Here is a 27,952-nt window from a genome sequence, read left to right on the forward strand (position 1 = left end):
TGTATATGTATATATATAAAAAATAAATCTAATTACAGCATATGTCAAACACAAAAAACAAATCACTATTACGGTTTACTCGATAATGAAATGTAAATCTTTAAATAATCTGATAGTTTAGGTTATTTATTACTTTTGAGTTTTAGAGTGTCAGTTTTATATATATATATATATATATATATATATATATATATATATATATATATAGTTTTGTCATTTTCTTCCCTGTGATATTTTTTCTCACCTATTTTGATCAATTTAATGGATTCAGCAGTGAAAATATATAACATAATGACCATCCGTTTAATAAAGGGTACATGTCAAAGTTATGAAAACCCCTGGTTATGTTTTGTTCTGACAACAGATTTTTAAATTATAGGTCTCCCTTTGAGTTTTGTTCATTCGTTATTGCGCCTTTTCAGTGACCCATTATGCGTGTACCGACTCTCTCTATAGGTGGCGCTGTTTACCCACTGATAGATTGTACACACGGGCACTGAATCTATACATATTGGCGCCATTTTGGAGCTAGGAGGGGGAAGAGAGCTGCAGAGGAGGACACGATTGATCACAATTCACCAAAACAGGTGAGAAATTGCATTAATAAGCCTGTCATTTTGATTGAAATCTATAATTTTTTATTGGCGGTACTGCGAAAAAATAGATATGACCCGGGATTTGTCGGTGGAGAAGCCAGGTTTCCCAGCAGTAGTAGGTGGAGCGCAGCCCGCCTTGCTCGCCTGTGTTCTCGGCAGCCGTGTCCGATTCACAGCGCTGGTTGACCTGGTCCTGCGGTGCAAAATGGTTAGCTAGACATAAACTAGCACCAATTCGCAAGGTTTCACGTATCGGCAGAATGAGGAAACTGTGAGTCGTTGTTGTATGGTTGGGGTCGGGGTACCGATAGCGATATAACGGGAGTTAGCCGGGATGTTTTGTTCTGTGCAGCGTTACTATCTGTCCGCCCTCTGTCACTGAGATTGCTGCTGCTAACGCGTTAGCTCCGCTACGCTAGCTAGTGTAGCGAGCTGTGCACATCAGCTAGCAGGACAGTTAGCTAGCGGCAGCTAACTAGATCAGCTACGGTCAACATTACAGCAACAAGGCAGTCTGGCTCGTATACTGTCCTTAGCCTTGACATGCCTTTGGATCATAACAATGGGCACCCGTATTCCAGCTAACTACCTCACTTTTATGTTACTTTAAGTTGGAAATGTTATCCAGGTTGCACCGAAGCTAAAAATGTGTCTTCGTTATGAATCCAGCTATTACGCGCTACTTGTGCTTGTTGTATTGCTTTTGGGACGTTTACTGCATAGGCATTTTTTCAGGGCGCAAACTATTTTGTTTATTTGATTGTTGGTTTGCTTATTGTAACTTATTTTGCGTTGTTTTTGTTTTGTTTTGTATTGTTAACCAGATAACTTATTAGTTGAGTTACCTTTTCTGGTGAGGATTCCATGTGATAGAAGGCAGCAGCACTCATGAGCTCGTATAGGCTTTCTGGTATTGATACAACAAACAAGAAAAGGCTTTCAATGGGGGGGGGGGCATCTCTAGGTTGATGGGAGTTATTTTTCAGTGGCAGCATTGCTATATTTTATAAATTGATTGAGGACAGTCTCCTCACGGTGCTGGAGTACATTTGATTGACAGCTAATACCTGAGTTGATTGAATGATATCATCATCACGATCATCATCGCTTTGTTAGAAATTTCTTAAACAACAAATTCTAAGGCCATTAAAATAACAATGTGCATTGATCATTATTCTGATGTTTTATCTTCACATTTGACACCAATAAACAGTAGTTTTTAGGAAGCAAGTTGATGGAGGTTTTGTGTTGTTTTTTTTTAAACAAGATATAATTATTTTGCATTGGCAAGCATATATTTCCTTCACAGTTTTAATGTTTGTGGAACCAATTTTGTAGCGGCAGCTCCAGTTCATGTTTGGTTTTGGTTATGTCCCAGATCTGATTCTGGTCGCAGATTTTTTTACTTGTATTTTTTTTTCCTGGAAAAATGATCAGTGGTTTGGTTAAATGTTTGCTTCATGTAGCCACAGTTAATTTCTTTCTCCTTGGTGGTTTGCTTGCGTTGAAGCGATGAGGAGGGAGACGATTCATGCATTCACTGCCCGATAACTTTAGACGCGCTATTTGAAGGAAAAATGTCATATGGCTTTCCGTCCTCTGTGGCATCTTCAGAGACTTACTTCCACCTTGTTATCTCATTCTCATACCCTTTGGACCAATTTAAGTCATCCCTCTCTGCTTCCTTTGTTGTTGATTCTGGCTGACCATCTCAGGGTCAGATTGAGACTCGCTCCATTCAGAAAAACTTTGTTTTCATCTTGGGAGAACACAACTCTTAGCCAGCACTTCCCCGTTTAGTCTCCTTTACTTTGTGTTTGTGCCCATATGGAGGTCGCTGAGTTCACCAACCAGCTGGTGTCCAGTTCTCTTTCTCTCTCTCCCTCTACCCCTCTCCCCTGCTGTCGGCTACTCTCTTCTCCTTGATCACCCGCAGGGTTAAATCCAAGGATGGCGGTGTCAAGGTTCCATTCAGGCTCGGAGTCCTCATATTTCTGCTGGCAGCTGTTTGCATGGAGAACATCAACAGAAAATGTGTTTGACTGTGATAAAGTCAGTAATGATTCAAAAGCAGCCCAGGATCAAGAGTGTAGCGTAAAGCTTGCATTTGTGAGATTATTTACTGTCGCCGCTTATTTAAAGTTGAATATTCCCCAGGGTGGTGGTACTCCACAGACCCCACAGGTCGAGATTCAGCCCCTCTGGTTGGCTGCCAGAGCTGTCAGTGTGGTGGATGTGAGAGAGAGATGAACCCATCCTTGGCAGTGGATGTAGGGTGGAAAAGAAGGACCAAATCAAACAATTTGGCTGCCGGCCATCATCCACTGTGTGCATGTGTTATGACGTGTGTGTGTGTGTGTGTGTGTGTGTGTGTGTGTGTGTGTGTGTGTGGTTATAAAAGCTCAAGTACAGCCACTGAAAATTGCTTGTTCAAGATTTGAAGTTCCGTCTCGTTGTTTAACCTTTAAATCAAACCCAGCAAGAGTTTTTTTATGTGTGTGTGTGTTTCAAACTGCTGACCTACTGACCCACTCAATTTTGTAATCATCTATCAATTCTCCGTCTGTGATAAAAGCAACATAAATTGTAAGAAGCCATAATCACAACAGTAGTCACACAAGAACCGTTATTTGTCCATCCGCTAAAAGCTTTTTTGTAACAGTTATATAGTGCACTTCTGGAGTAGTGGGACCTGGTTTTCCAGAGTCCCCTGAGAGAGAAGGTTGTTATAGAATAAAATGCTACATTGTATACTTTTTTTGTCTCGTAGCTCCAATGTATGTCCTGAAAAAGTGCTTTTAAGGTCTTGATTATTGAATTATAAGCTTCTTGATGCAAAACCTAGAGTTTCTGGGTGAGGGGGAAAAAAAAGAATCAAATTTATTTATGACTGTGAAATAAATTAAACCTGGATAATGCAACTCTTTAAATTCAGAGAATCTTCCAGTTTACCTTCTTGGAGCCAAAAAAACCCCAAAACAAAAACTAACCCATAGTTCTACTGAAGGGAAACAAAGTGGAGCTGCAGAGCACCTCAACACATGCCATGGTTAAATTTTGGCCAGTCATCATGTTACTAATGTAATTCACTTTAATTAGTGACAACTGATGCGCTTCGTTGCCAGCAACGTATATGAAAAGCTGGTGGTGGTCAGGTCTGAGGGTGAAGCTGTTTCTGCACCGCTCCATCCTGTTTATTATTAAATGAACATGTGATTTTCACCATGCGGAAAACACAGATTATCTGAGTTTGATCATAAAAGTGCTGTTAAAGGCCGAATATTATAGAATTTGCCACAATATGGATGCAATTTATTAAGCTTCGGGTTTAATTGCCAGCATGCTGAAGCTGAATGAATACAGGAGATGATTGTGTGAGTCTCCGGCATGTTTTTGTGTCATTTATGGACTCTGCAAATGAAGAAAACAAATTGCCTCCAGTCACAAGCGCTTATTCTTCATGTGGAAATTCAATTACAGATATTTGTAATTGTTATTCTTGCTACTGAAAAAGGAAAGACTGAATTTTTCAATCATAAATACAAATCTGTTATGACTAGTTGAAGTTCCAAATGTGAAAATAATAAAAAATAACCAAATATATTTCCAGATGTTAAATTAACTTTTTTACTAGTTCAAATGGCATTTGGCTTTTTGACTTTCTATAGGCTAAGGTGAAGACAACCTTGTCGTGTATAAAAGGATAAAATAATGGCTCTATTAAAATTTAAATGAGATTATCAGCTGCATGATTATAATAAAAAATATTTCTTTTGAGTAGATTGGAGTTATGTAACATGGCCATTGACTGTTGAAAGAAACATTGTGTACTTGCAACTGAAAAACAGATTAGAAATAAAGAAAGCAAAATAATAGAATGACATATAAAGTCATTTTGTATTGTGTTGTTTTTAAGGAAAGGCAAAAGCTCACCACTATAAAGAAAAAAGGTGCATTAGATTTATAACGCAAGACAAAACCAGAGCAGTATCAATAAGGTTTCCATAAGGAGCTTGTAAATAATGATGTTTATCTCAATTAACTGGTGTTCCCTGAATGAAGGAAGCCAGATGGTTCATTTTCATCTTCCTGACAACTTGGGAGGGACAGAGGGGGCTTCTCCATGGCTGGAGTTGTTGCTAACTCTGCAGCTAACGTAACTCCCTCACCTTCACATGACCCAACACCTGGAGCAAAACACAGCAACCCAGTTTGGATCTGTTCCGTTGGATTTATTTGTTTAGCAGTGCAGCTTTATCTGTCATGGTTGAGCCGAATCCTCTGGCCTGCAAGTCAGTGAGTGTGCCGTTTCATAGCACTGCATTGCTAACTAAGTTGGTATTTGTGGTTTGGGGGGTTAGAATTCATAGCAGAGATCATACATTCGGGTCGTGTAATGACACCCCCGCACTGCAGCACGACTGCCACAGCTCCCGAGCCTCACACCTTCCAGGACTAACCCATTATCTTCAGGTTTGGGAGGTATAAACCTTTCAGCTGCTTGCAACTTTCCCTATTGCACACTTCAGATATGCACAGTTACAAATGTCAGCAATTTGTGTGTATTTTTCTTGATAATCAAGTAAGTAAACTAATGATATTAACTGTTAAATCACAATTTTGCACACAGTTCTAATAATATGACCTTTTCACCAAATCCTGCAGCACTAATTATGAGACTTGGGCACAGAAATATAACAAATGTTAATTTGGCTTACAAATTTAGCCTAAAACTGTTGTGGAAATGAGAACAGAAATAAATTTTATGTTCCTCAATTACACAACACCACACATAATTCCATTAAACAGTCTTGCAATGAGTAAATATGTTAAATAATCCTGATTATGAACAACTCCATGGCTGGAGTCTATCTATTATCCCCTTCTGGAATTGTGCACACACATATTTTGTGTTATGAGCCTCAGAAACTGGAGCAAAACAGTGCACCAGGTTTTCAAATAGAAAGTAGGATGTAATTTGGTTGGGAAAAAGTGTTCTTCTGGTCTGACTTTAGATGTTTAGGATTGATGGCTGTCATCCTTGACTTTCAGATGGATGAACACTAATTTGGGAGTCATATGTCACGCTCAGCAGCATAGCAAGTTGTTGTCTTGAACTAATCAAAACTGATGCCATAAATTCACAACTGATGCTTTTCTATTTACTATAAAGACAATAAAAACAATACAGATGTGCTGAACCAATGACCAGCTCAAATCACTGGATCAGATATTGAAAACGTATATTCATATAATCTGATCTGTGAGCCCTAATTCTCCAGCAAAATGTTAAAGTAAGCATCAAGCAACACGCTAGTAAGGGAGAGGAGCCAGGAGCAGGACTGCATAATTAATAGAAGTTAGCCAGAAGGACTGCAAATTGCATTATGACCTGTTGCAGTTTTCGAATCACAAGACATGTCCATATTTGTTAAAGGCTAATTGTGTGTCAAAGTACAATTCAAAATCAAATACTGAGATGTCCTGCTTACAGATTTCGATGGAATCACTCGTTTGCTCAAGTCTCACAAAAGTAACACCAATATAGTTGTTTTGGGCTCCGCTGTGAAAATGATGTTAGAATTAACATTCCAACTAATTTCACAACGTAGCACAACGGTATCGCAACCCAAAATGTTCGACAAAATGATCACAAATGGGTTTTTTGTGTTGTTGTTGTTGTTGTTTTTTCCCAAATAAAAAATCATGCAGCCCTCGTCAAAAGTAGCTGCATCATGGGTCAAATTTGTCATAACTGAGCCTGGGTGCAAGTATTTTATTTTTCTTGGAGTAGAGGATAGTGGAATTTATTTTTTCAGATTTATCTTTTTTATGGCAAGTAAAGTGAAGTGCAACAGTACAAATGTGGCTTTTACTTCTCAGAGAGGGGAAAAAATTGCATTGTTATCAATATCAGCAGATACTGGAGGCTGAACATGAATTCGGGTATGTAGCCATCATAGAAAGGATTCCTGAGTCCTCAGTATATGTGAGAGAGGAAAGAAACTACAATAAACCCAGTCAGTGAAGCCAGACGTGGAGTGTTCTGGAAGGCAGAGGGAAGGTAGGCACATATCTGTGTAGAAAAACTCAACCCAATAAATGCCAGGAGGTTGGAATTTGTTGTAAGCCGTTTTTAACTTTCAGAGCGGTGACCCGCCAAAAGTAATAAATGAATTTAAAACACATTCTTTCCACAACTTCACCCAAGAAAGTGCATCCAGAATCCCGGGTTGTAAACTGCGCATGTTTAATATTTAACAGTTTTTTTTCCTGTATGATACACTTGTCAACATTCTCTCCAAAAAAAAAAAAAAAATACACAAGCAAGCTCAGTTTCCAGGAGGCCAACAGTTAATGCCTCAGCTAACTCAATTTCTTTCGGAAAATCCTGGAAGTTCATGTCGTATTACAGATAATGAGTGTCAACATTGTGGTTTCTGTATAAGAAATACTACACGAGCCTCCTGCCTTGGCTGTAATCCACCGATAAATCAGCCATCCGATGTAAAAATTGAAAAATTGCCGTGCCTACCAGAAAACACTATTCCCATCGCTCTGACTGTTGAGTGTGTTTGTGTGTGTTGTCAAGGAGTACAACAGAACTGTGACACGAAAGAGCGAGTTGCATTTTCAGTGTAACTAGAGCTTTTTATCACTCATATCTGTCCCCTTAGCAGTGAATGTGACAATCGCTTCAGCGCACTGTCCCCGATATCTCACTGGAAGCAAACCTAATTTTATCAGTTAAGTGATTAATATTTCTGTCACATGTAAGAATTGTGAAATTATAATCTTGTCTGGATGCATCTCAACCTTTTTTTAAAATATCTTTAAACAAAAAGCAGTGGAAGAGGCAAGACGGTCCAGTTAGCTGTTGCCAACAAAATAATATCAAACGCAACACAGACAGGATCTGGATGTGAGCGGAGCAGTAAATTGAAAGTCAAAGCGCATTTGGAGATGAGGATGTCCTGAACATGAATTGGGTGTAATCCTTGTCAGGTTCTCCAGATGTGGAACAAGGCGGTAGCAGCAACGTCCAGTGGACCGTCGGCTGGCTCTCTGAATGCAGCCGTTTCTATATTCATCTTTCAGAAAGCTCTTACTGTGCCGTGGCTATCTCGCTGAATATTTCAGAGGCTGGTCTATTGCATATTTTTTTCAAAGCTTTGAAGTATTAAAAAAGATTTGACAAATGGTTAAGAGTAGGTATTTTTGTCTTGGTATAACAGTTCTTTAAATTCTCAGCCCTGTTCATCTGTTCGTCTGATTTGCAGCCCAGGAAATCTCTATGGCACTTAAGTTCTAATGTGGAAAGTTGTGACACATTTAATCCAAAAAAAAAAAGTAGAAAATTGCACCCCCTTCAATTTGGTTATTGCACTTAGTCATGTTGCAGTTTTAGCAATATTTCAGTTAATTTTGCAGCCATAAAAACTGTTTTGTCTTCTCCCAGGCAGTGAAGAGCTGAAGAGGATGGCTCACTCTAAAGCTCGAGCCGCAGACGGGAAGGTGACCTACCCCCCGGGGGTCAAGGAGATCTCTGACAAAATCTCTAAAGAGGAAATGGTCCGCAGGCTCAAGGTCAGTCGCTGTCTGTCTGTCTGTCTCTTTCTCACTGTCATTGTGTCTGGGAGTTCTCAATATGCTTTTGTCACATTGCTGAATGCAGAATATTGTCGTCACATCTTTGTTTTTGTTTATTCTTGATAATTAATTAGTAAAAGTAAAAACAATCTAAGCCTTAGAACTGATTTTGTGATATGCAAAAACAACAACTTTCTACTCTCCATTCTATGCTAATAATGATAATATGGCAACAGCTTTTGGAGTATGAAAAGTTTGTCAAGAACAGAATTTTGATCGCTGCATCCCATCCCAGCCTCTAACTTGGTGCCTTCTCCCATCACCCCTCTTTCAGATGGTTGTGAAGACCTTCATGGACATGGACCAGGACTCTGAGGAGGAGAAGGAGCTGTATCTTAACCTGGCCCTCCATCTAGCCTCAGATTTCTTCCTTAAACACCCAGACAAGGATGTACGTCTGCTGGTTGCCTGCTGTCTGGCAGACATATTCAGGATTTATGCCCCAGAGGCACCCTACACATCGCCAGAAAAACTTAAGGTACAATGATGAGGATCTGAACCCCAGCCGATGAAACTATGCAGTGACTTCATTCCTCTCTCTCACCAAAACTACTCAGTTTTAATTACATAATCCTGTTGCATCTACTTTGAAGGACTAACACTTGCTGCCAAATTGATCTGTGTTTTCTTTTGCCAAATTTTTGAGGGCTTAACTTGAAATTGGCAGTATTAAACTGAAATTTGACACAAGTTTGTTGCACACTGGTCCCAAATGAGCATTCGGCAATGATTCTTTCGGGATTACCTCACACGGTCATATTTTAGGACCAAAAGCATTCTGCACTCTGTTGTAGTGTGAGTAGTATTCAGCAGGCTTTGATTCTTTGCAGGCTCACAGTCCTAGAGGAAAGCCAAAAATGTGGAATGTACTTGCTAAGTTGCGGCCTCACCACCTGTCTGCATCAGCTAACAACAATTCTTACAATGACTTCGTTACCTTTTTCTGTTTCTTCTTTTTTTTTTAAACGTTCTCTCAACTCCACTCTTGGCATCTCAGCTCTCACTGATCAGACCTTGAACAATAAGAGGCAAACAGAATTGGAAGTCTTTGCAAAAATACCTGCTGCTTACAATAGAAGCCCTGAAATTTGGACTGATGGCTACAGAGATTAGCATTCCTAGTCATCATGCGTGTCTTTCTCCTCTCCAGGACATTTTCATGTTCATCACCAGACAGCTGAAAGGACTCGAGGACACCAAAAGCGCCCAGTTTAACAGATACTTCTATCTGCTCGAGGTGTGTGAGTGTGTGTTTATGCATCAGCTGGAACGTTAGGGTTTGAATCGCATCGAATCTTCAGTTAAACTTAGTAGGTTTGCTTTTTAACAATGTCAGGTGTCTGCAATTACAAATGAACAGAACTCGAAGGTCTGTATTCAGTCTTTGCTCAGAGATTTGATTGTCTGGCTCGTGCAGCTGCAGCTGAAATGAGCTGAAAATTAGATGAGCAGCAAAAGATTTGCCGTGATGATTAAATGCATCTCAGACACTGAAATAATAGCTACTGGCTGGTTTGGCCTTTATTTAGTATAGATGTGATAGCATTGGTGGAATAGTTGGACGGACACATTTCAGCAACTTCCAGATGTGTTATCATGTAATTTTGGACATTGGTGGCCCCGGGAAGATGAATGTGATTTTAGTGATCCCTCGTCTTCTGAATGCAACCAAACAGCCAACAAGGAGACTGAACACTTCTGCTGATGTATTTTTAAAACATCAGCTTTGCCCAAAATTAGTGTCAAAGAGGGAGATCTTCACATTTTTGATAGCTGTAACTGCAAAATAGCTACTTAACACTGATCTACTGCCACGTTAACTGTAGTGGGTCCATGTCTGAAGGATAAGGTGATGATACCAATGTGAGATAGATTGGAAAGTCAAAAAAGAAATTCCAGAAAACAGTTGGAAAATAGACATTTGCTGCATTAAAGGCAAATTATTTTATGTATTTCCTTCTTTTAGATGATTTAACATTGCAGTATTTAACCCGATGATCAGTGCATCTGCATTGTAATGTCACTAACACAGTGCCTCCTCTCTCTCTGTTCAGAACATAGCTTGGGTGAAGTCGTACAATATTTGCTTTGAGTTGGAAGACAGCAATGAGATATTCACCCAGCTTTACAGAACATTATTCCAGGTCATCAAGTAAGTTTTGTGTTCATGTGTCCTTGTTTATCACAGTGTTTGTCCCAGTGTTTGTTTGTACAGCTCGCCTTTATTTTGTCACATTTCCCTCGTTACTTTGGCTGCTGCAGCAGTCCTCAAGACAGAGCTATGTCCTCTAAGCCCCCTCTGACATCCCAGTAAGTCTCTGCAGCTACATCATGAAACAGCACAGTAGCAGTCCGGGTGTTTCTCTGGCTTTTTTTTTTTTTTTAATCGCCCTCCCTCTCATCTTTCCTCCAAACCCCTTTCTCCCTTTCACTCTGCTAAACACAACCTTGAGGGCTGAATTCTGCAGTAGAGAATTTGGCGCTTTGCCACTGGAACAAAATTGCAGTGTGTATGTGTGTGTAAAGGTTGTGCCTGCACAATGTTTTTCTTTGTATAAGAGGAGTCAGAATAGCTCTGCTTTCCATGTGAAATGTTGGTAGTGAAGTAGGAGTTGCAGGGGAATGCAGCCCTTATGCGTGCGCGTGTGTACGCGTATGTGTGTGGGTGTGTACAAGTGCCACCTCCACTGAATGGGATGTAATCAGACTAATAACAGCAGTCATTGAGAAACAAATCTATGTAATAAGCTTTACCTCCCTCTGTCATGCTCATCATTCTAAGGATGCACAACCACCCACTGTCTGATCAGAAGTGAGGAAAAGGAATCTCAGCTAGCAAAAAAAAAACATACTGGAATAGTAGTTTAACTCTCACAAAAATATAGAAGTTTGTTGGATATTTGATTTTAAGCTATTGATGTTAGTTTCCTCAATGGGAATCAGTGTTTTATAAGCCTGCAGTCAGACTATCGCAAAGTTATGAGGGGATGCCATCCTTGACTTTTGACTGTTTTTGCCTTGTTTCCCTAGCAACGGCCACAACCAGAAGGTGCACATGCATATGGTGGACCTGATGAGCTCCATCATCTGTGAGGGTGATACTGTATCCCAGGAGCTGCTTGACACTGTGTTGGTCAATCTGGTCCCAGCCCACAAGGTACGTGTGTGAATGTACATGTGTGTACATGATTACATACATACATGCATGCGCACACATAGTCATGACATACATTTTGGAGCGCCTTCAGGCAGAAAGAGTTTGGTAGAAGAAAGAAGTGAGGAGGAAATATTCACTTCCATACACTGTAATTCAGTGAGACCCCTGCAGGTGACTTGAAGTATTGCAGCTCAAGAGATGGTGTGCATGCTACATGCCTCCTGATGGAATCTTTGTGTGGACAAAAAACAACTTCTTTCCCTATCAGTTTATTCTTCTGGTTGATTTACCAAATGTTTTTCTTCTTGTCCAGAATTTGAACAAACAAGCATATGACCTGGCTAAAGCTCTGCTGAAGAGGACCGCTCAGGCAATTGAACCCTACATCACCAATGTAAGGTTACATCTTTCACGTGCTTAATAATTTGTCAAATTTGTATTTGTTTATGTCAGAAGTTGTTGTGTAGTTTGATCTTTTTTTCGGTTGTAACACTGGAAAGTTTGCACCAAGTCACACAAGTTTGAAGGAAGGAACAACTTATCTTAGAGTTGTGACAACCGGTCTGTAACCACTGTAACACTGCCAAGGTAATTAAACAACGAGAACTGTCTTGGTACTCTTAAGTTGCTCTGAGCCAATTAAGTGAATGGAGAAGCTGAAGAGTAATAACTGCTGCTGCTATCAAAGAATGAATATCCCAGTTTTATCAAGAAATGCTTCTTTTATCCAGATGTAAGAGCAAGAAATTTCTGTCTGCTTGCATCTGACTCGTCTAAATCAACAACTGATTGACATCAAACTTGGTGTGTGCATTGCTGTTACCTCAAGGACACGCAGTGATGAATTTGTAGTCTGGGGTCTGAGATCGCAGTCAAGTCTCTGACTGACAGTCAGGATGGAAAAGTGATCGGCTCCTTTTTCCTACTGGCAGCGCACAATCCAGTGAGAAGTAATGACGAACGGCGAGGGAGGAGCAATCCTCTTTACTGGAGAGGAAACTATCTGCTGTCGAGAGGAAGCGACGAAACAAATCTCTCAGTGCAATCAATTTTTATTGTTTCATTAGATGCTGATGAGTTAATATGCCACAGGAGAAAAAAAAAGATACCAGCCGTTCATTGTTTTTTTTTGTATCTGTCATGTGGATGCTGCCTGAACTGAGTGTGTACATAGTGGTGTAGGCACGTATGAGATCATGGAATTGATGGGGTCTGTGGGTCTCATTGCGATTGGACGGCTTGGTGATGAGAACCCCGGCTAGATATAGGGGGTGTGTCATGTGGTAGTAGTGATATCGCATTATGATTGGATGGATTTGATGTTCTATGATGTCACACAATGGATGGCCCCACCCCTCAAACATCAGGCGCAGCACTGGTAAATGTAACCACAGTGTTGTAAATTAAAACTTAGCTGGGTTTCAACTCAGTAGGTTGAGAAGAAGGAGCAACAGTAGACATTCACTGCTAATAAACTCCCTTCATGGGCTTGGGTTACCTGTCAGGACCATTTCCTGTCCAGCTATAATTGAGTGTCTCTTCTCAGATGTCTTCATGTGGCACAAAGGCCATGCAGTATCTATTCTTGAGCCATAACCCATATTCCGTGTGTGTGTGTGTGTGTGTGTGTGTGTCTCTCAGTTCTTCAACCAGGTGCTGATGCTGGGAAAGACCTCGGTTAGTGATCTGTCTGAACACGTTTTTGACCTCATCCTGGAGCTTTACAACATAGACAGCCACCTGCTGCTCTCAGTGCTGCCACAGCTAGAGTTTAAACTCAAGGTAAACACTGCTTAGCATTCTTGTGGCGACAGTATTGCAATTTTATGACCATCTGTGTTTTAGGGAAGTATGAATTCAGTGTTTTGGCACCTCTTGTTGTAATAGAATGGTTATTTTTGTGCAGTGCAAGACATTTTTCTGATGAATTATCATTATTGGGTCTAGTTTTAATATTAGTAGCATATGTAGGGTTAGAAGCAGCTCCAAAGCTTGTGTTATTATTGGTATTTTAACAACACGCTACACCAAAGAATTGACGTTCTCTGACCCATTACCCACAGAATAGCACATTTTGACTTTCTCTGCAGGTTTGTTGATTCATATTAGAAAGATAAAGCAGTCAGCCAGTCAGCATAATGTTGCTTCTGCAGTGTCTCATAAAGGCATCTGGCTGATGGATAACACTCATTAAGTGTTCAGAGGGAGTGTAGATCACTGCTGTCTCCTCAAAATAATAGCTGCGATAAAAATCTCTCCCCCACAGACTACACACCATCCCTCTCTCTCTCTCTCGCTCTCTCTCGCCATCTCTTTTTTTTCATCCTCATCTTTTTCTCCCCCAACTGCTTCTCACCCTTTTATCCTCTTCCCCTCTTGCCTTCCTTTATCTTCAGCTCTTATTTTCCGCTGCCTCGCGGCTCAGTTCGATGCCACCGAAACTGCCTCCATAATGTTTTCTGAAAATGATGTTGCTGATGTATTTAATGTAAATGACTTGGTGCATCTGTCCATTTTTGCACTGCCTGTGTATCATTCTTCTCTCCCCGTCTTGCCCTCTGTCCCCGTGTCTCTGCAGAGTAATGATAATGACGAGAGGCTGCAGGTAGTGAAGCTGCTGGCTAAGATGTTTGGAGCCAAGGACTCGGAGTTGGCTGCACAGAACAAACCACTCTGGCAGTGCTACCTGGGAAGGTTGGTGTCAGTGCTGTGGCCCTGGCAACCACAGATCAATAAATCAAACAAAGAAAAGAAAATCCTGAAATATCAAAATATCTAGAGTTGATACTTGGGTTGAAATGTAAGAAAACTGTATCGTGATAGAACGTTTTATTTCAGTCAATATTGATTATTTTTCATAATGTTTCATTATTTTTTTATTACTCAGGTATTTACACATTTTTGATAGATCCTGTGAAGACGGACAGAAAATATGAGGAGGGGGTCGAGATAAAGCTTTCAGACAGGATTCTAACCAGAGAATCAGGATCATGAGACCACAGGCTGAATTAAACTACTTTATTCAGCTGAAATGTTCTTTAGTGATGCAATTGTCAGAATGACAATCCTGCTCCCTAAAAAGAGAGAACATACACAAGTGCAAATTTTAGGAGCTGGAAGGTTTTTTTTATTTTATTTTATTTAGAAGTAGGCAAAATGTGTTAAAACATGTAGTTGTGATTAAATTATTGTGGTGCAACTTAGATTTTTTGATAAGGACCTCAGTAACCTTTCGTCTTTTAAAAAATATAATAGATTGGCAACTGTTCAAAATAATCACAGTGTAGTTCTCTTACGCTAAGTGTGACACTTTTATAGAATCTCTGACCTTCACACATTTCCCCCTCCGAAGGTTTAACGACATCCACGTGCCTATCAGACTGGAGTGTGTGAAGTTTGCCAGTCATTGTCTGATGAACCATCCCGACCTGGCCAAAGACCTCACGGGTAGATCAAACCAGTCGAGCTCATCAACGTGGTGGAGATCTCTTCTCAAAAATGTGCCAGTATTTAACTTTGTTCTTGTTTTCTTTTTCCAGAGTATTTGAGGGTCAGATCACATGACCCAGAGGAGGCCATTCGCCATGATGTCATTGTCTCCATTGTAACTGCTGCCAAGAAAGACTTGTCTCTTGTCAACGATGCGTTGCTCAATTTTGTAAAGGAGAGGACCTTGGATAAGAGAGTAAGCAAGCACCCTTTGTTTTTGTCTTGGTGGTTCTCTGCGTGGGGAGCATGAGCTAAGAGCCTTGAGGACTGATGTCAGAATTGGCTTCGCTATTGTGATGTGACTGATAATTCATGTTGCTCCCTCCCAACATGTGACGTGTGTAATCTTATCTACAGCATTTTCTGCTCCCATCAGGGTTCACATCCAACTTCCCACAGTAACTGTTCCTCAATAGTCATCATTGTTTTTTTAACCTTTTGCTGTCCTGTTCCATCATTTGTCTTAGTGGCGTGTACGTAAGGAAGCCATGATGGGCCTGGCGTCGATTTACAGGAAGTACTCACTGCAGGGAGAGGGGGGGAGGGAGGCCTCCAAACAAATTTCCTGGATCAAAGACAAACTGCTCCACATCTACTACCAAAACAGCATAGATGACAGGTTTGTGGGCTTGTTTTCCTCTCTGTTGTACTCTCAACTCAACAATAGCAACCTCCATTATTATTATTATTATTATTATTATTAATAATTTTAACGTGGGATTTCAAGGGTTTTGTTTTTCAGTCCATCATCAAACCTGCTGCTGGCACCATGGATGTAGCTAATTTTGGGATTTATCTCATTCCATAGATGACCAGGTGAATGATAACCGATAGATAAAACACTTCTCTGCCATCACAAACATGACCAGGAACAAGCGCTCTGGCTCATCGCTATCATAAATAGAACGAGAAAATGATCATAGAAGAGTCGGTTTGACCACCTACAGTCCCCTCAGGGCACCATCATGCAAAGCAGCCCTGGCTGTTTTTTTTTTGTTTTGTTTTTTTCCCCACAACCAATTGAAATATGTGCTTGACTCCGCATCATCTCCCACTTCAGCTTTAAGAATCTGCTTGCGTTAGTGCTGTTGTTTGTCCTCCTACACGTTAGTAATGCAAAGGTCAACCTGGAACTGGTCCAGGGAAAGTTCTTCAAAGAAAAAAAAAAAAGGAGCAGTGGACAACAAATATGCAACACTTTATTAAGAATATATGAATATATAAATATGAATATGATTTATAAAATATCTGCCTAACAATAAAAGTTGATGATTTTGCAACTCGTACAGAATGATCTACTGTAGCTGTGTGTAATATTCAAAATAAACAAATGAACACTGATGATAACTGATTAGGAACAGAGTTTGTGTGCGCGTGCACACGTACACGCTGTAGACCAAAGAACACAGTGACAGCATGAATGTTCTGCCTATTCTTGCCTTCTCAGGATTGAATTGCGACATGCCAACAAAAAAAACTATTAAAAATCATCCGGCAGGCCAGATGTGGCCCACTGGCCTCCATTCTTACGTAACACGGTGAAGCACTTGATTGTTTGTGTGCCATCAGTCTGTGTTTTTCATGTGACCTCAAACTTCAGAACAGAAATCCCTACTGCGAATGTAATCAGGTTACCGTCCACACGTCACCCTTGTCACCTTACTACGAGAACCCGAAGGAGTCGGCGTCTATCCGTGTTTACTGCCAAGCTTGACAACGTTTGATGAAGTGATTAAGATAAATGTACTCTGATATGATTAGGATTAAATAACTAGATTTCCTTCTGTTGATTTTTTTGTCATTTATCTTTGAAAAATGAGCAAAATTGACATGAATCATTTACCATAATGATTAGAATACAGGTGGAGGTTCCAATTTTAGGGGAGGCTGGTTGGACTACGGACATGTGAATGATGGCTACTTGATGGCGGTCTCACACTTGCACAGTTACTCCCCAGCTGTCAATCATCTCATATGTATCCTTGCGTGCAGGTTGCTGGTGGAGCGGGTCTTTGCCCAGTACATGGTGCCCCACAACCTGGAAACCACAGAGAGGATGAAGTGTCTTTACTACCTGTATGCCACCCTGGACACAAACGCGGTCAAGTAAGTCATCATCAGTCTCCCATACATATGAAAGAAGAAGCTGTGTTTCAAGTGTTTTACTGCTCCCATTCCTTTTTCTTATTTCCCTCTCTGTCCTTTCTTTCCTCTCAGAGCTCTCAATGAGATGTGGAAGTGCCAGAACTTACTGAGACATCATGTCAAAGATCTACTGGACCTGATTAAGAAACCCAAGGTTGTAGCACACCACAAAAATTAGAGGGAGGCTGATGTTTCTTCATCTTTACAACTGTCTTATTGTTTTGTTTTGTTTTTTGTGGTCTTTGTTGTAGTCCGAAGCATCCAGCAAGGCTGTATTTGCCAAAGTCATGGTGATCACAAGTAAGAAATCTTACTCACAAGATGATTACAAACAAATTGTATCAGAAAACATGCATGCAATTGTTATTTTCCAGTGGTTAGAAACAATGTACCATTCTCATCTGGCTTATTTTATGTATATAAAATGCTCCAAGTTACTAATGAGATTTGTGAGTCTGGATGACATCACCTTGTTTTTTAAATGTATTCCATGCAGACATCAGTTTTTAATTTTGTGTGTCTAAGGGAACCTCCCGGATCCGGGCAAAGCTCAGGACTTTGTGAAAAAGCTGGCTCAAGTCCTGGAGGATGACGAGAGAATCAGAGATCAGTTGGAAACGTTGGTCAGCCCCACCTGCTCCTGTAAGCAGGCAGAAGTCTGTGTGGTGAGTATTATCAGTGTTTATTGTTAGTTTGAACTAAAATCATAGTCATCTGGATAAAGTACATGAAAAGGAAATGGCTAGAACTTTTTTAAAGTTCATTTTCAGTACTAGTTGATCACTGTTCAGTTATTGTTTACCTTTAAATGTGGACAGTCCATCTTTTGATTCAACAGTCATTTAGGCCACGGAGAATATTCCTGCTGATACCACTCGAAACTGGTTAACATATCAAAAGGAAATGTTCAAACACTTCCTGCAACTCGGGTTGGGCAGTACGGTACCACAGGGTATTTGAAAATAGCAGCAGAGTCCGTTTCATTACTGCATTAGAGGAACTCATTTGTTCACACACACACACACACACACACACACACACACACACCTACATGTAATTGCTCTTGTTTGTCACCTCTACAGCGAGACATCACTAAAAAGCTCGGCAGTCCCAAACAGCCCAGCAATCCCTTCTTGGAAATGGTCAAGTTCCTGCTGGAGAGAATCGCTCCCGTGCACATAGACACAGAATCCATCAGGTTGTGTGTGTGTGTGTGTGTGTGTGTGTGCGCGCGTGCTTAACCATCTCATCAACATAAATACAAATTCAAAATGATGTATGACCATATTTCTCTACTGTTTAGTGCTTTGATAAAACAGGTGAACAAATCTATCGATGGAACGGCTGACGATGAGGAGGAGGGCGTTCCCACTGAGGGCGCCATCAGAGCAGGACTGGAGCTGCTGAAGGTAAAACATAGCAAGGAATCTGAAGTCTGGATTTATGCACACATTGGCACATTGAGAGTAATAGTGCTCTTTTCATCAGTTTAGTCAGCTAAATTGGCTCATTCAGAATCGGATCATTTTTCTTTCATGTTTTTTTTTTTTTTTCCTCTAACTCTCTTGTGTTGTTCAGCCCAGCCGGCTTTTGCAGTGCTGCTCTTCTATCCGACAGTGCGTGAGCAACTCACTGCAGAAACAAGGAAAATTACTGTGTTAATGTGAAAATTGATGTGGGCGCACCACTGCGAGTGAGTTCTGGCACCCAGATTGGCTGCACAGATTTGTTAAACTCCAACTCTTAATCGCCTGTTTATATCTCATCTCTCTTATTTGCTACCAAAGAGCTTCACTCTGCATCACTGTACACGGAGCGACGCAGGAACAACACACGGCAGGGTGCACGTGGACGCCGTGGTCAGCCAATATTGGTTATTTAATGGTTGATATTTTAGGTAACAGTCAGTAGACAATACATAACGCCAATATCATGCTCTTTTTTTTGTTTTGTGGATTTTAAGAAATTCATTTCAATATGAACAAACGAGATACAATATTTACTAGGGCTGGGCGATTCATTGAATTTTAATCACCACGATATCAGAACGTGCGATTAACACATCGCAAAAGTCATGTGTCCATGATGAGAAGTTGCAACTCTGCAGCCGCTCGTTCACCCTCCGAGAGGCTCTGTAGCGCGTCAGGGAATGTGGTTACATGTCAGCGCTCCTGCTTGAAAGCTAGCAAAGTGAACATGTTGATGTTCCTGTGTAAGAACTTGAAATAAGAGACGTGTTGAAGGAGTTATGGGATGAATTAATCCCCCTTTCTCTTGATTTAGTGGTTCTACATTACTCTCTTAAGTTTTCTCCATCCTAGAACTGTAATTGCCACCTGTTTAGCAAGATGATGGCACTGGCAGGTCTCGATCTTTATCATGGGAGAAATGTTTAATTTGCCAGTTGCCATGTTTAATTTATTTTATTGATGTTTGCTCCCAGGTATCTTTTAGGTAGGGTCTTGGAAATTGTTTGAATTTGCCAACAGTCAGGTTTGAGCCTTGTGCAATATGTTAAAAATAAAAGCATATGTTGGATACAAATAACTGTTCAATTTCTCCATTCAACGGGCATAGGCTATTAATATGTGTATATATAATATATATTTATCGCAGGTCATATCGCCACGGCACTATTGAACAGTGTAATCACATGGCATGTTTTCCTGATATCGCCCAGCCCTCATATTTACCAAACTGAAATGAACGTTTAATTACGATTAAAATTGTCGACGTTGTCTCCAGTAGCTTTCCTGCACACAGTCTACAGAACACTTGTTGTAATCATGGAAAATGATCAACTACATGAATGGTAGTGAAGAAAAAAAAACTTTTTAAAAGAAAAAAACCAAACAAATATAAAATACAACAACGTTTCAGTGAACCTTACAACTGCCTCCAGATGAAAGCCTTTTAAATTTATTATTTTTAGCCTCGTGGGTGCAGGTATCAGCCAATGGGGGATCTGAAAAGGCTTCTATCTGCATATAAAGGCCACTGTAACCTAACTTTTAATGAGCCTCGCAGGTACAACAAGAGAGTCGTGTTCGCTGTTCAACACGTGAGCGGCAGAGATCATTTCTCAGTGATGAATGAAGAGCTTCGTTCCTTCAGTTCCAACAGAGTGAGACATCTTAATCGGTCACGATGCAACACTCTTGGGAATCAAATCGTCCCTGTTCAAATTCAACAATTCATTCAATATCATATTAATTATTCAAGATGATGCACTGTTTTAAGGCGGCATGACTTGGAGGTAGAGCGGCCGTCGAGCAAACAAAGGGTAGCTAGTTCAATCCTCACTTCCCCCGGTGACCATGCCGAAGTGTCCTTGAGCAAGATACTGAACCCCTAATTCCTCCTGATGGCCCTGTGATGGACTGGCGACCCGTCCCATGTGAACCCCACCTATTGCCCAATGTCAGCTGGGATAGGCTCCAGCCCCCCTCCCCCCCCCGCGACCCTTAACGGATAAGTGTTGTAGAAAATGGATGGATGGAACGTGTTTTGAGCACAGACTTTCAGGACTTGGATGAAGTTTCTTGTGTAAAATAAGACACGTCATATTAAGTCATCTACTGCTGCCTTGTTTCGGGGGTTACATACACATTCATGATGTGATTGGTCTCTGCAGACGCCTGTTAGGGGAATCATTTTATGGTGGCTTTTTTTTTTTTTGTGTCCTCCACACAGGTGCTGTCATTCACACACCCGGTGTCGTTCCACTCTGCAGAGACCTTCGAGTCTCTGTTGGGTTGTCTGAAGATGGATGACGAGAAGGTGGCGGAAGCGGCGCTGCAGATCTTTAAGAATACAGGCAGCAAGATGGAGGAGAGTTTCCCTCACATCAAATCGTAGGTGTACTTCCATCTCAAGCTTCAGTTGAACTGAGATAGACGTCTCTGAACTCTTTAGGACTTGTTTTAATCTTCCCAGATAGTTTTTAATGGTCTGCCTCTGCTTGCTCCCTCAAGTGTTTTGCTGCCTGTACTGCAGGCCAAAGCCAAGAGGGGCCCCCCTCGCCAGGCCAAGTATGCCATCCACTGTATCAATGCCATGTTCACCAACAGAGACACTCACTTCGCCCAGATCTTCGAGGTCAGACTTCTTTTATTTTCGGATTAAAAACGTATTAATGCCACGTTTTCTTTTTCTGTTGTTCTGGAAAACTTGTCATGTCTTACGTGTTTGTTTTACGGTGTGTGTAAACTGGATTGTTTAGGATTTCAGTTTGTCATGATCACTCCAACCAATCATCAGTACTTTTAAATTAATTTTCTATTGTAAGATCAGAATATTTAACCATTTAAAAATGAGTCCCTGTATATGAGTGTTTATACCAAAAAAAAATGCAATCCTGGAGTTTTGAATGTTTGGGTTTACATATTTTATACTTTGATTTACTGGTCCCATTTTTGAGGACCTGAAAAGAAATCCAGACTCTGAATCATCAAGTAAGCTAAGTTGCTTATTCATACGTGAAGAATAAGGCCCTGATTTGATATTTCGACTCTTTGCAAACCCTTTAACATTTCTACTGAACTTCAGTTACAGGATAAATGTGTCAAGAACTTTTTTTTGTTGTTTTTGTAAATTTGTGTACATAAAAGCCAGCTACAGTTAGCATGAATAATAACACCTGTGATAAACATTGCCTGGTTTGTGTATTTCTGCAGCCCCTGCATAAAGGCCTGGACCCTGCTAACCTGGAGCAGCTTATCACTCCTTTAACCACCCTTGGTCATCTGGCTCAGCTGGCCCCAGAGCAGTTTGCTGCACCGCTTAAATCTCTAGTCGCCAACTTCATAGTGAAAGATCTTCTCATGAACGACAGGGTTAGCACACAAAATATACACTTTGGTACTCTTTCTGTATCCAGTGCGTCCCTGAAGGTGACAGGATGTTTTTTGTTGTGTGATTGATAGATTCCAGGCAAGAAGACGACCAAACTTTGGGTTTCTGATGATGAAGTTTCCCCAGAAACTCTCGCCAAGGTCAGCGGTGAAACCTTCAGCATCATCCACCTTGAAACGCATCTCTCAGAAGCGGATTATGTCATGCCAGATGTCTCTCCACAGCTTTGGAATCCCTCTAATTAAAGACGTTATGTCCTTTTACACTCAGATTCAGGGCATTAAACTGATGGTGAGATGGTTACTGGGGGTGAAGAACAACCAGAGCAAATCAGGCAACTCCACCCTGAGGATGCTGACTGCAATCCTACACAGTGACGGAGACCTAACGGAGCAAGGCAGGATGGGGTAAACAACAAAGCCTGCACCACTTTGTCACACAGAACAAAGGTCCTGTGTGTGTTGGCCTCCTGAGCAGCTCACAGAAAGCTTTGTCTCCAGATTATAATGGCGTAATTTTCAATGAAGCGATAGATTTTAATGGGTATTGTGGGAGCTTTGGGGTATGTGAGGTTTTAATCGAAACACGTTTGCAGACCTACGATGGAATCTGTCTCCTCATCCTCTAGTAAACCAGATATGTCGAGGCTGCGGCTGGCAGCAGCGTGCGCCCTGCTGAAGCTGGCACAGGAGCCATGCTATCACGAAATCATCACACTGGAGCAATATCAGCTGTGCGCGCTTGTCATCAATGTAAGAACCGCCATGAGTCTCTTTCTTTTCATACTCCGTTTATATCTCCGCATTTCAACTTTCTATTGTTTTGAAAAGCTGTATCACTGTTATTGTCATTCTCTCAGTAGCCCTCCAGCTCTTCATTCCTTCTTCTTTAAACCATCTCATTATCCTCCTCCTCCTCCTAATCAGCCTAATCGTTTCCTATCTTCCTCCCCAGGATGAGTGCTACCAGGTGCGACAGTGTTTTTCCCAGAAGCTCCATCGAGGACTGTGCCGCCTCCGCCTCCCGCTGGAATACATGGCAGTCTTCGCTTTGTGTGCCAAAGATCCCGTTAAGGAGAGGAGGGCTCATGCACGGCAGTGCTTGGTGAAAAATGTCAACATAAGGCGGGAGTATCTCAAACAGCACGCCGCCATTAGCGGTAAAGACATAGATTAGATGTGGCAACACTTTTCCATCGCTTATACTTCAATATGTGGAAGGTCAACAAGCCCAAACAATAAAGATTACATTTGTTTTTGTAAAATGGATTAAAATTCTTTGAAATCTAGCTTAAAACTTAAGGCTCTGCCCCCTCATACATGCCTGGTGCCTGTTAAGTTCTTTAACAGCACCCTGCTCATTAAAAAAAATAGATCTGCTCAAAGTCATAAACTGCACAGGGAACCTTTTTTTTTTTAAATAAAATTTTAGTGCTTCTCAGTGCATTGGGCTTTTAGCACGTTAGCGCTGGTGAGATGAGGTCATCACGGTAAGATTTTTGTCTTGTGTGTACCGACAGACAAGCTGTTCTCTCTGCTGCCTGAGTATGTGGTGCCCTACACCATCCACCTGCTGGCACATGACCCTGACTACGTCAAAGTTCAGGATATCGAACAACTCAAAGACATCAAAGAGTAGGTGGAGAAAACAGAAAGTTTATGACAACTGAGGGAACTTGAGTCAAGAGAAAAAATGTGGCTACTAAAACACAAATGTGCTGCTCTTTAGGGCTCTTTGGTTTGTCCTTGAGATCATCATGGCCAAGAATGAGAACAACAGCCACGCCTTCATAAGGAAAATGGTGGAAAACATCAAGCAGACAAAAGACGCCCAAGCACCCAGTGACCCCAAAACAAATGAGGTACAAGTTTGTGCGTGAAACATTTGCAACGTGCAGTAAATGGTCATAAGCTGCACCTAAAGTGTCTTATGCTGAGAACCTTTAATTTGTCTTCCATACACAGAAACTCTACACAGTATGTGATGTAGCCATGCACATTATCATGTCAAAGAGCACCACCTACAGCCTGGAGTCGCCTAAAGACCCCGTGCTGCCCTCGAGTTTCTTCACTAAACCTGACAAGGTTGGTGTTTTATACCAGTGAGGGTGTTTTCTTTCTTTGGTGTAAATAGTTGAGTGAGGGATGATGGGGGGGGGGGGTGTAAGAGTGTACACTGAACGTCAGAAATGAAAACACCTGACTTGTTGTATTTCGGTTGTGGTAATGGATTTCTCAAAATACCTGGCGCACAAGTTGATTAATAAGATTGTTTTAGCAAATCTTGCCATCATAATCGGCTCCTATTTTGGTCTTCAAAATCTGTTTGTACACAAACAAGGTCGCTGACACAACTTGCCTCCACTTTCAGAATTTCAACAACACAAAAAATTATCTCCCACCGGAGATGAAGTCGTTCTTCACACCAGGGAAGGTGAGTGATATCAAACCTGTGAACTACAAATGTTTGATGCTTTTTTTAAATCTCACGTTTGTGTGTTGTTGTGCATGTAAAAGCCATTTTCTGACACTTGGGAATTCCTCCTCTTCTTTCCTGAAGCCCAAGTCAGCAAACGTTTTGGGTGCAGTAAACAAGCCGCTATCAACGGCAGGGAAGCAGCTCCAGAGTAAAGCGTCTCGTATGGAGACGGCCAGCAACGACGACTCCTCATCCAACCCAGGCTCCCCCCAGCGCAGCAAGACCAGGTAGGACACACACACACACACACACACACTCCTCTTTATCTTGCTCTGGTGGCTGATTTCCAGTTGTTATGACCTATAAACCTACATACTCTGGGTCTAATTCACCAGATGAAAAATAATGAGAACAAACGTCCTCAGCACAGGGAACGTAGATGTTCTCTGAGCTCCAAGACTACTCAGACAGTACATCAAGTTGTCTTTGTGCCTGGAATATTAACAATCATTTACTTTTTTTTCAGGCACGACAGCACAGAAATGGACCATAGTGAAAACGAGGACTTCAGCCTAAAGAGAGCAGACAGCACTGACAAGGTAGGAAAACTTCTTTTAGACGGAGAAATCTTTCCTGCGGGACTCTTAGAATTGTCTTTCTCTCATTTGTTAGCCTGTTATCACCTTCAAAATAGAAACGTTCCCAGATGATTCTCTCTCCTGTTGGAAAACTCATATTTTCAGTTCCGGAAGCTTATTTTCTTACTAATTACTTCATCGCCGTAGTTCTGCTCAACAAAGTGTGAGCTGTGTTGCTGTGATCACTCGAGTGTCTCTTGTCTGTCATAAATTCTCTCGCACAAACAGCAGCTGGATTTAAGATAAGCAAGAACTGCATGTGTCAAGTACCACTGTGTGTCCTCCAAATCTTTATTTTCTTCTTAATAGTTTATTCTTTCCTCCTCAGAAAGCCAAAACTATATTTTAAAAAAGCTTTTCGGGGATAGAGATGTGTGATTATTTCATTTTTGCTCTGACAAAACTGATTCTCTAGTTTAAAAAAATAAATACAAAATCTTGGTTCCTATTCCAGGACATCGAAAAGCCTCGCGGTCGCAAACGTGGCGTGACATCCAGTGACGACCAGGAGAGCAAACCCAAGCGCGGCCGCAAGAAGGCAGCCGTCAACACGACAGCGGTGGTCGAGTCTGAGGACCAGTGGGACGAAGACAATCGGCCAGAGGACGAACAGAACAGCCCGCCAAAAAAAGGTCGCAGGGGCCGGCCTCCAAAGACCGCTACTCCCAGTCAGGACACACCATCCAAAGGAAAGAGAGGGCGCAAGAAGGCGGTTCCTCCTCCAGAGGAGGAGGAGGAGGAGGAAGAAGAAGAGGAAGAGAGGGTTGAGGACGAAGTGGGGGAGGAGGAAGAGGAGGATGACATAAGCAGTGAAAATATGGAAGTGAAAACCAAAGGAGGTCGGCAAGCCCGGGCGCCGCGGCGGTCACAAGGGTAGGAAGTTAAACGGTCTTGTCGTAAATACACTCAGAGCTTAAACATCCTGCTGACACAGCGAATTCTGTTAGCACAATTCATTAATGACTCACTGTTTCTGTGCAACAGCTCTGAGTTGGCAGAGTCCACGCCGCCCAAGAGGAGAGGACGTCCACCTAAATCAGCTCAGCCACCTGCCAAGAAACCAGCGTAAGATGCTCGCTAGCTTCCTCAGCCTCACCTGCATCATAGACTGTTTCTCATCTGACATTATAAAGGGCTAAAGCAGAAACACAAGTGCCAGTGGGAATGTGGCTAAATGTCGTGTCCCCTGTGGCGTTTTCAGGCGTGGTGGAAGATCGAAGGCATCTCTCCCTAAAGATGACTCTGAGGAGGAAGAGGAGGAGGAGGAGGAAGAGCAGGAAGATGAGCCAACACCGAAGGTACTGAGAGGGATATCACGATCATTTTGTTGTGTTTGGAGTAACGTCTGTGCTGTCCAGAGTTCTCATCTCGTCGTTTTTCTTTTTTAGGGTCGCAAAAAAGCAGCCGGGCGAAGAAGATGAGCTGAAAAACGTTGGAGGACTGAGGAGGAGGGCGCGCCTTCTCTAAAGTCTCGGAGGAGTGACGTAGGAAAGCAAATATGGACATAGAACTTTTTAAACTTTTCATACCCTGACGCTCCTACTGTTACACACACACTCAAACACACACACACGCGTATACCACATGCACACTACATCAGTACATCCGTATTATCCGCTGTGGGCCGTTGCATTGTGTTGCATTGTGATGATGTTCGCCACATTACGTAGAAATAATTTTAACTGAAAAAAAAAAGATCACTCTTGTAAATAGTCTCTTATGTCCGTTTCATGTTCTGTTGTTGTGTTTGATGCTGACTGGGGGGATGCTGTAAAGCCTTGACCCCCACCCCACCCCACACACACACACACACACACACACATACACACACACACACACACCGATATTATTAAAGTGCTCCCTAAAAGCAATATTGCTTATCACTTCCTTCTGTGTCCCACTTTTAAAACTTAAAGAGATTAATCTTTTTTTTTTTTTTTTGGTGATGTTAATTGTGTCCTTTTACTTTGAAAGAAAACATGTTTTTGTTTACAGCTCTTGTACATTAATATCTTTTTTTACCATGTATTGAAAAAATTAAAAACAAAGAAACAAAACAACAGCAAAAAAAAAACAAAACCCAAGCATCTGTCCACATGTAGAGTTCTGGAAAAGATTGTAGCATGTCTCATTTTTAGGTTTGTACTAACTGGTAGACAGGAGTTCTGAGCAGCTGTACTTGTAGTAACTCGGCTTCACATCCACCCAGTCAGATCCTCCGTTGTATCAATATAATTCTCTATAAAACCTGACCTGCTGGCTTCTCTTTATTTCTCATTTGAGTCTTTCAGTTGGCTTGATATACATACGATGTCTTCAGGTGTGATGGACATACAGACAAGACGGATGGACACGGAGAAACACAATCAGCTGTCCTGGACTGTGAGATTCAGAAACTATCCGAACTCAAGCCTGTCGCCTTCCTCCTTCCCTCCGAGACGATGGTTGCACCCTCCTTCCTATGATGATGAGTAATCACTGTCCTCATCAGCTGGAAGTACGTGTCCGTGGTCTGATTGGAAAAGAAAAATCCCCCAAATTCTCCATTCAAGGTGGCGAGACTAAGGAGCTAAGAAGAGTCTGTGATTATCTTTAAAAAAGAGAGAGAGATTGAAAAAAGAAACAATTTTAGTCTTTTTTTTTTTTTTTTTAAGGAAAAATATTAAAAATTTTGGTATGATTTTGTTCATCGGTGCAATTGAATAAGGGGGAAAAAATAATTGATATTTCAGCATTCATGGACCTGCATTCATATGTGTGTGTAGATTCTGCTCTTTTTCAAATAGCAAATTCTAAACTAGCTGTGGTTCTGGTCCTTGGATCAGTTTCCATATCTGATTGTTCTTTAACTCCAATTCAGTTTCTTGATAACAAAGGTACAAAAAAAATGGCCAGCATTGATACGGCCATAAAAATCTGGGAAAGTTGGTTATTGTGGGGGCGGCGAAAAGACGAAGCCTGAAAATTCATGGACGTGTGGTTATGAGTTGAACATCGACCGAGGA

The 27,952-nt window shown here is 41.4% G+C and overlaps 1 protein-coding gene across 1 annotated transcript; it reads left to right on the plus strand.

The window, feature by feature from the left end:
• The first annotated feature begins 455 nt into the window (after positions 1-455).
• pds5b (PDS5 cohesin associated factor B) lies at positions 456-26,856 on the plus strand. The gene is made up of 35 exons (XM_086226187.1): positions 456-587; positions 8,056-8,183; positions 8,521-8,724; positions 9,397-9,483; positions 10,301-10,398; positions 11,277-11,403; positions 11,717-11,797; positions 13,045-13,185; positions 13,982-14,097; positions 14,756-14,850; positions 14,943-15,088; positions 15,360-15,511; positions 16,885-16,998; positions 17,110-17,191; positions 17,289-17,337; positions 17,563-17,702; positions 18,120-18,235; positions 18,341-18,446; positions 20,731-20,891; positions 21,012-21,135; positions 21,714-21,872; positions 21,963-22,031; positions 22,162-22,298; positions 22,520-22,643; positions 22,846-23,050; positions 23,411-23,525; positions 23,620-23,752; positions 23,856-23,975; positions 24,262-24,324; positions 24,451-24,596; positions 24,836-24,908; positions 25,402-25,820; positions 25,932-26,012; positions 26,149-26,245; positions 26,336-26,856. The coding sequence occupies exons 2-35, from the start codon at positions 8,076-8,078 to the stop codon at positions 26,366-26,368; spliced, it is 4,221 nt and encodes a 1,406-aa protein (XP_086082313.1). The 5' UTR covers positions 456-587; positions 8,056-8,075; the 3' UTR covers positions 26,369-26,856.
• The last annotated feature ends 1,096 nt before the right edge of the window (positions 26,857-27,952 follow it).

This window comes from Aulostomus chinensis, chromosome 15, assembly GCF_037954235.1.
Source record: "Aulostomus chinensis isolate RoL2024-O1b breed Wild chromosome 15, RoL_Achi_v1.0, whole genome shotgun sequence".
NCBI lineage: Eukaryota > Metazoa > Chordata > Actinopteri > Syngnathiformes > Aulostomidae > Aulostomus > Aulostomus chinensis.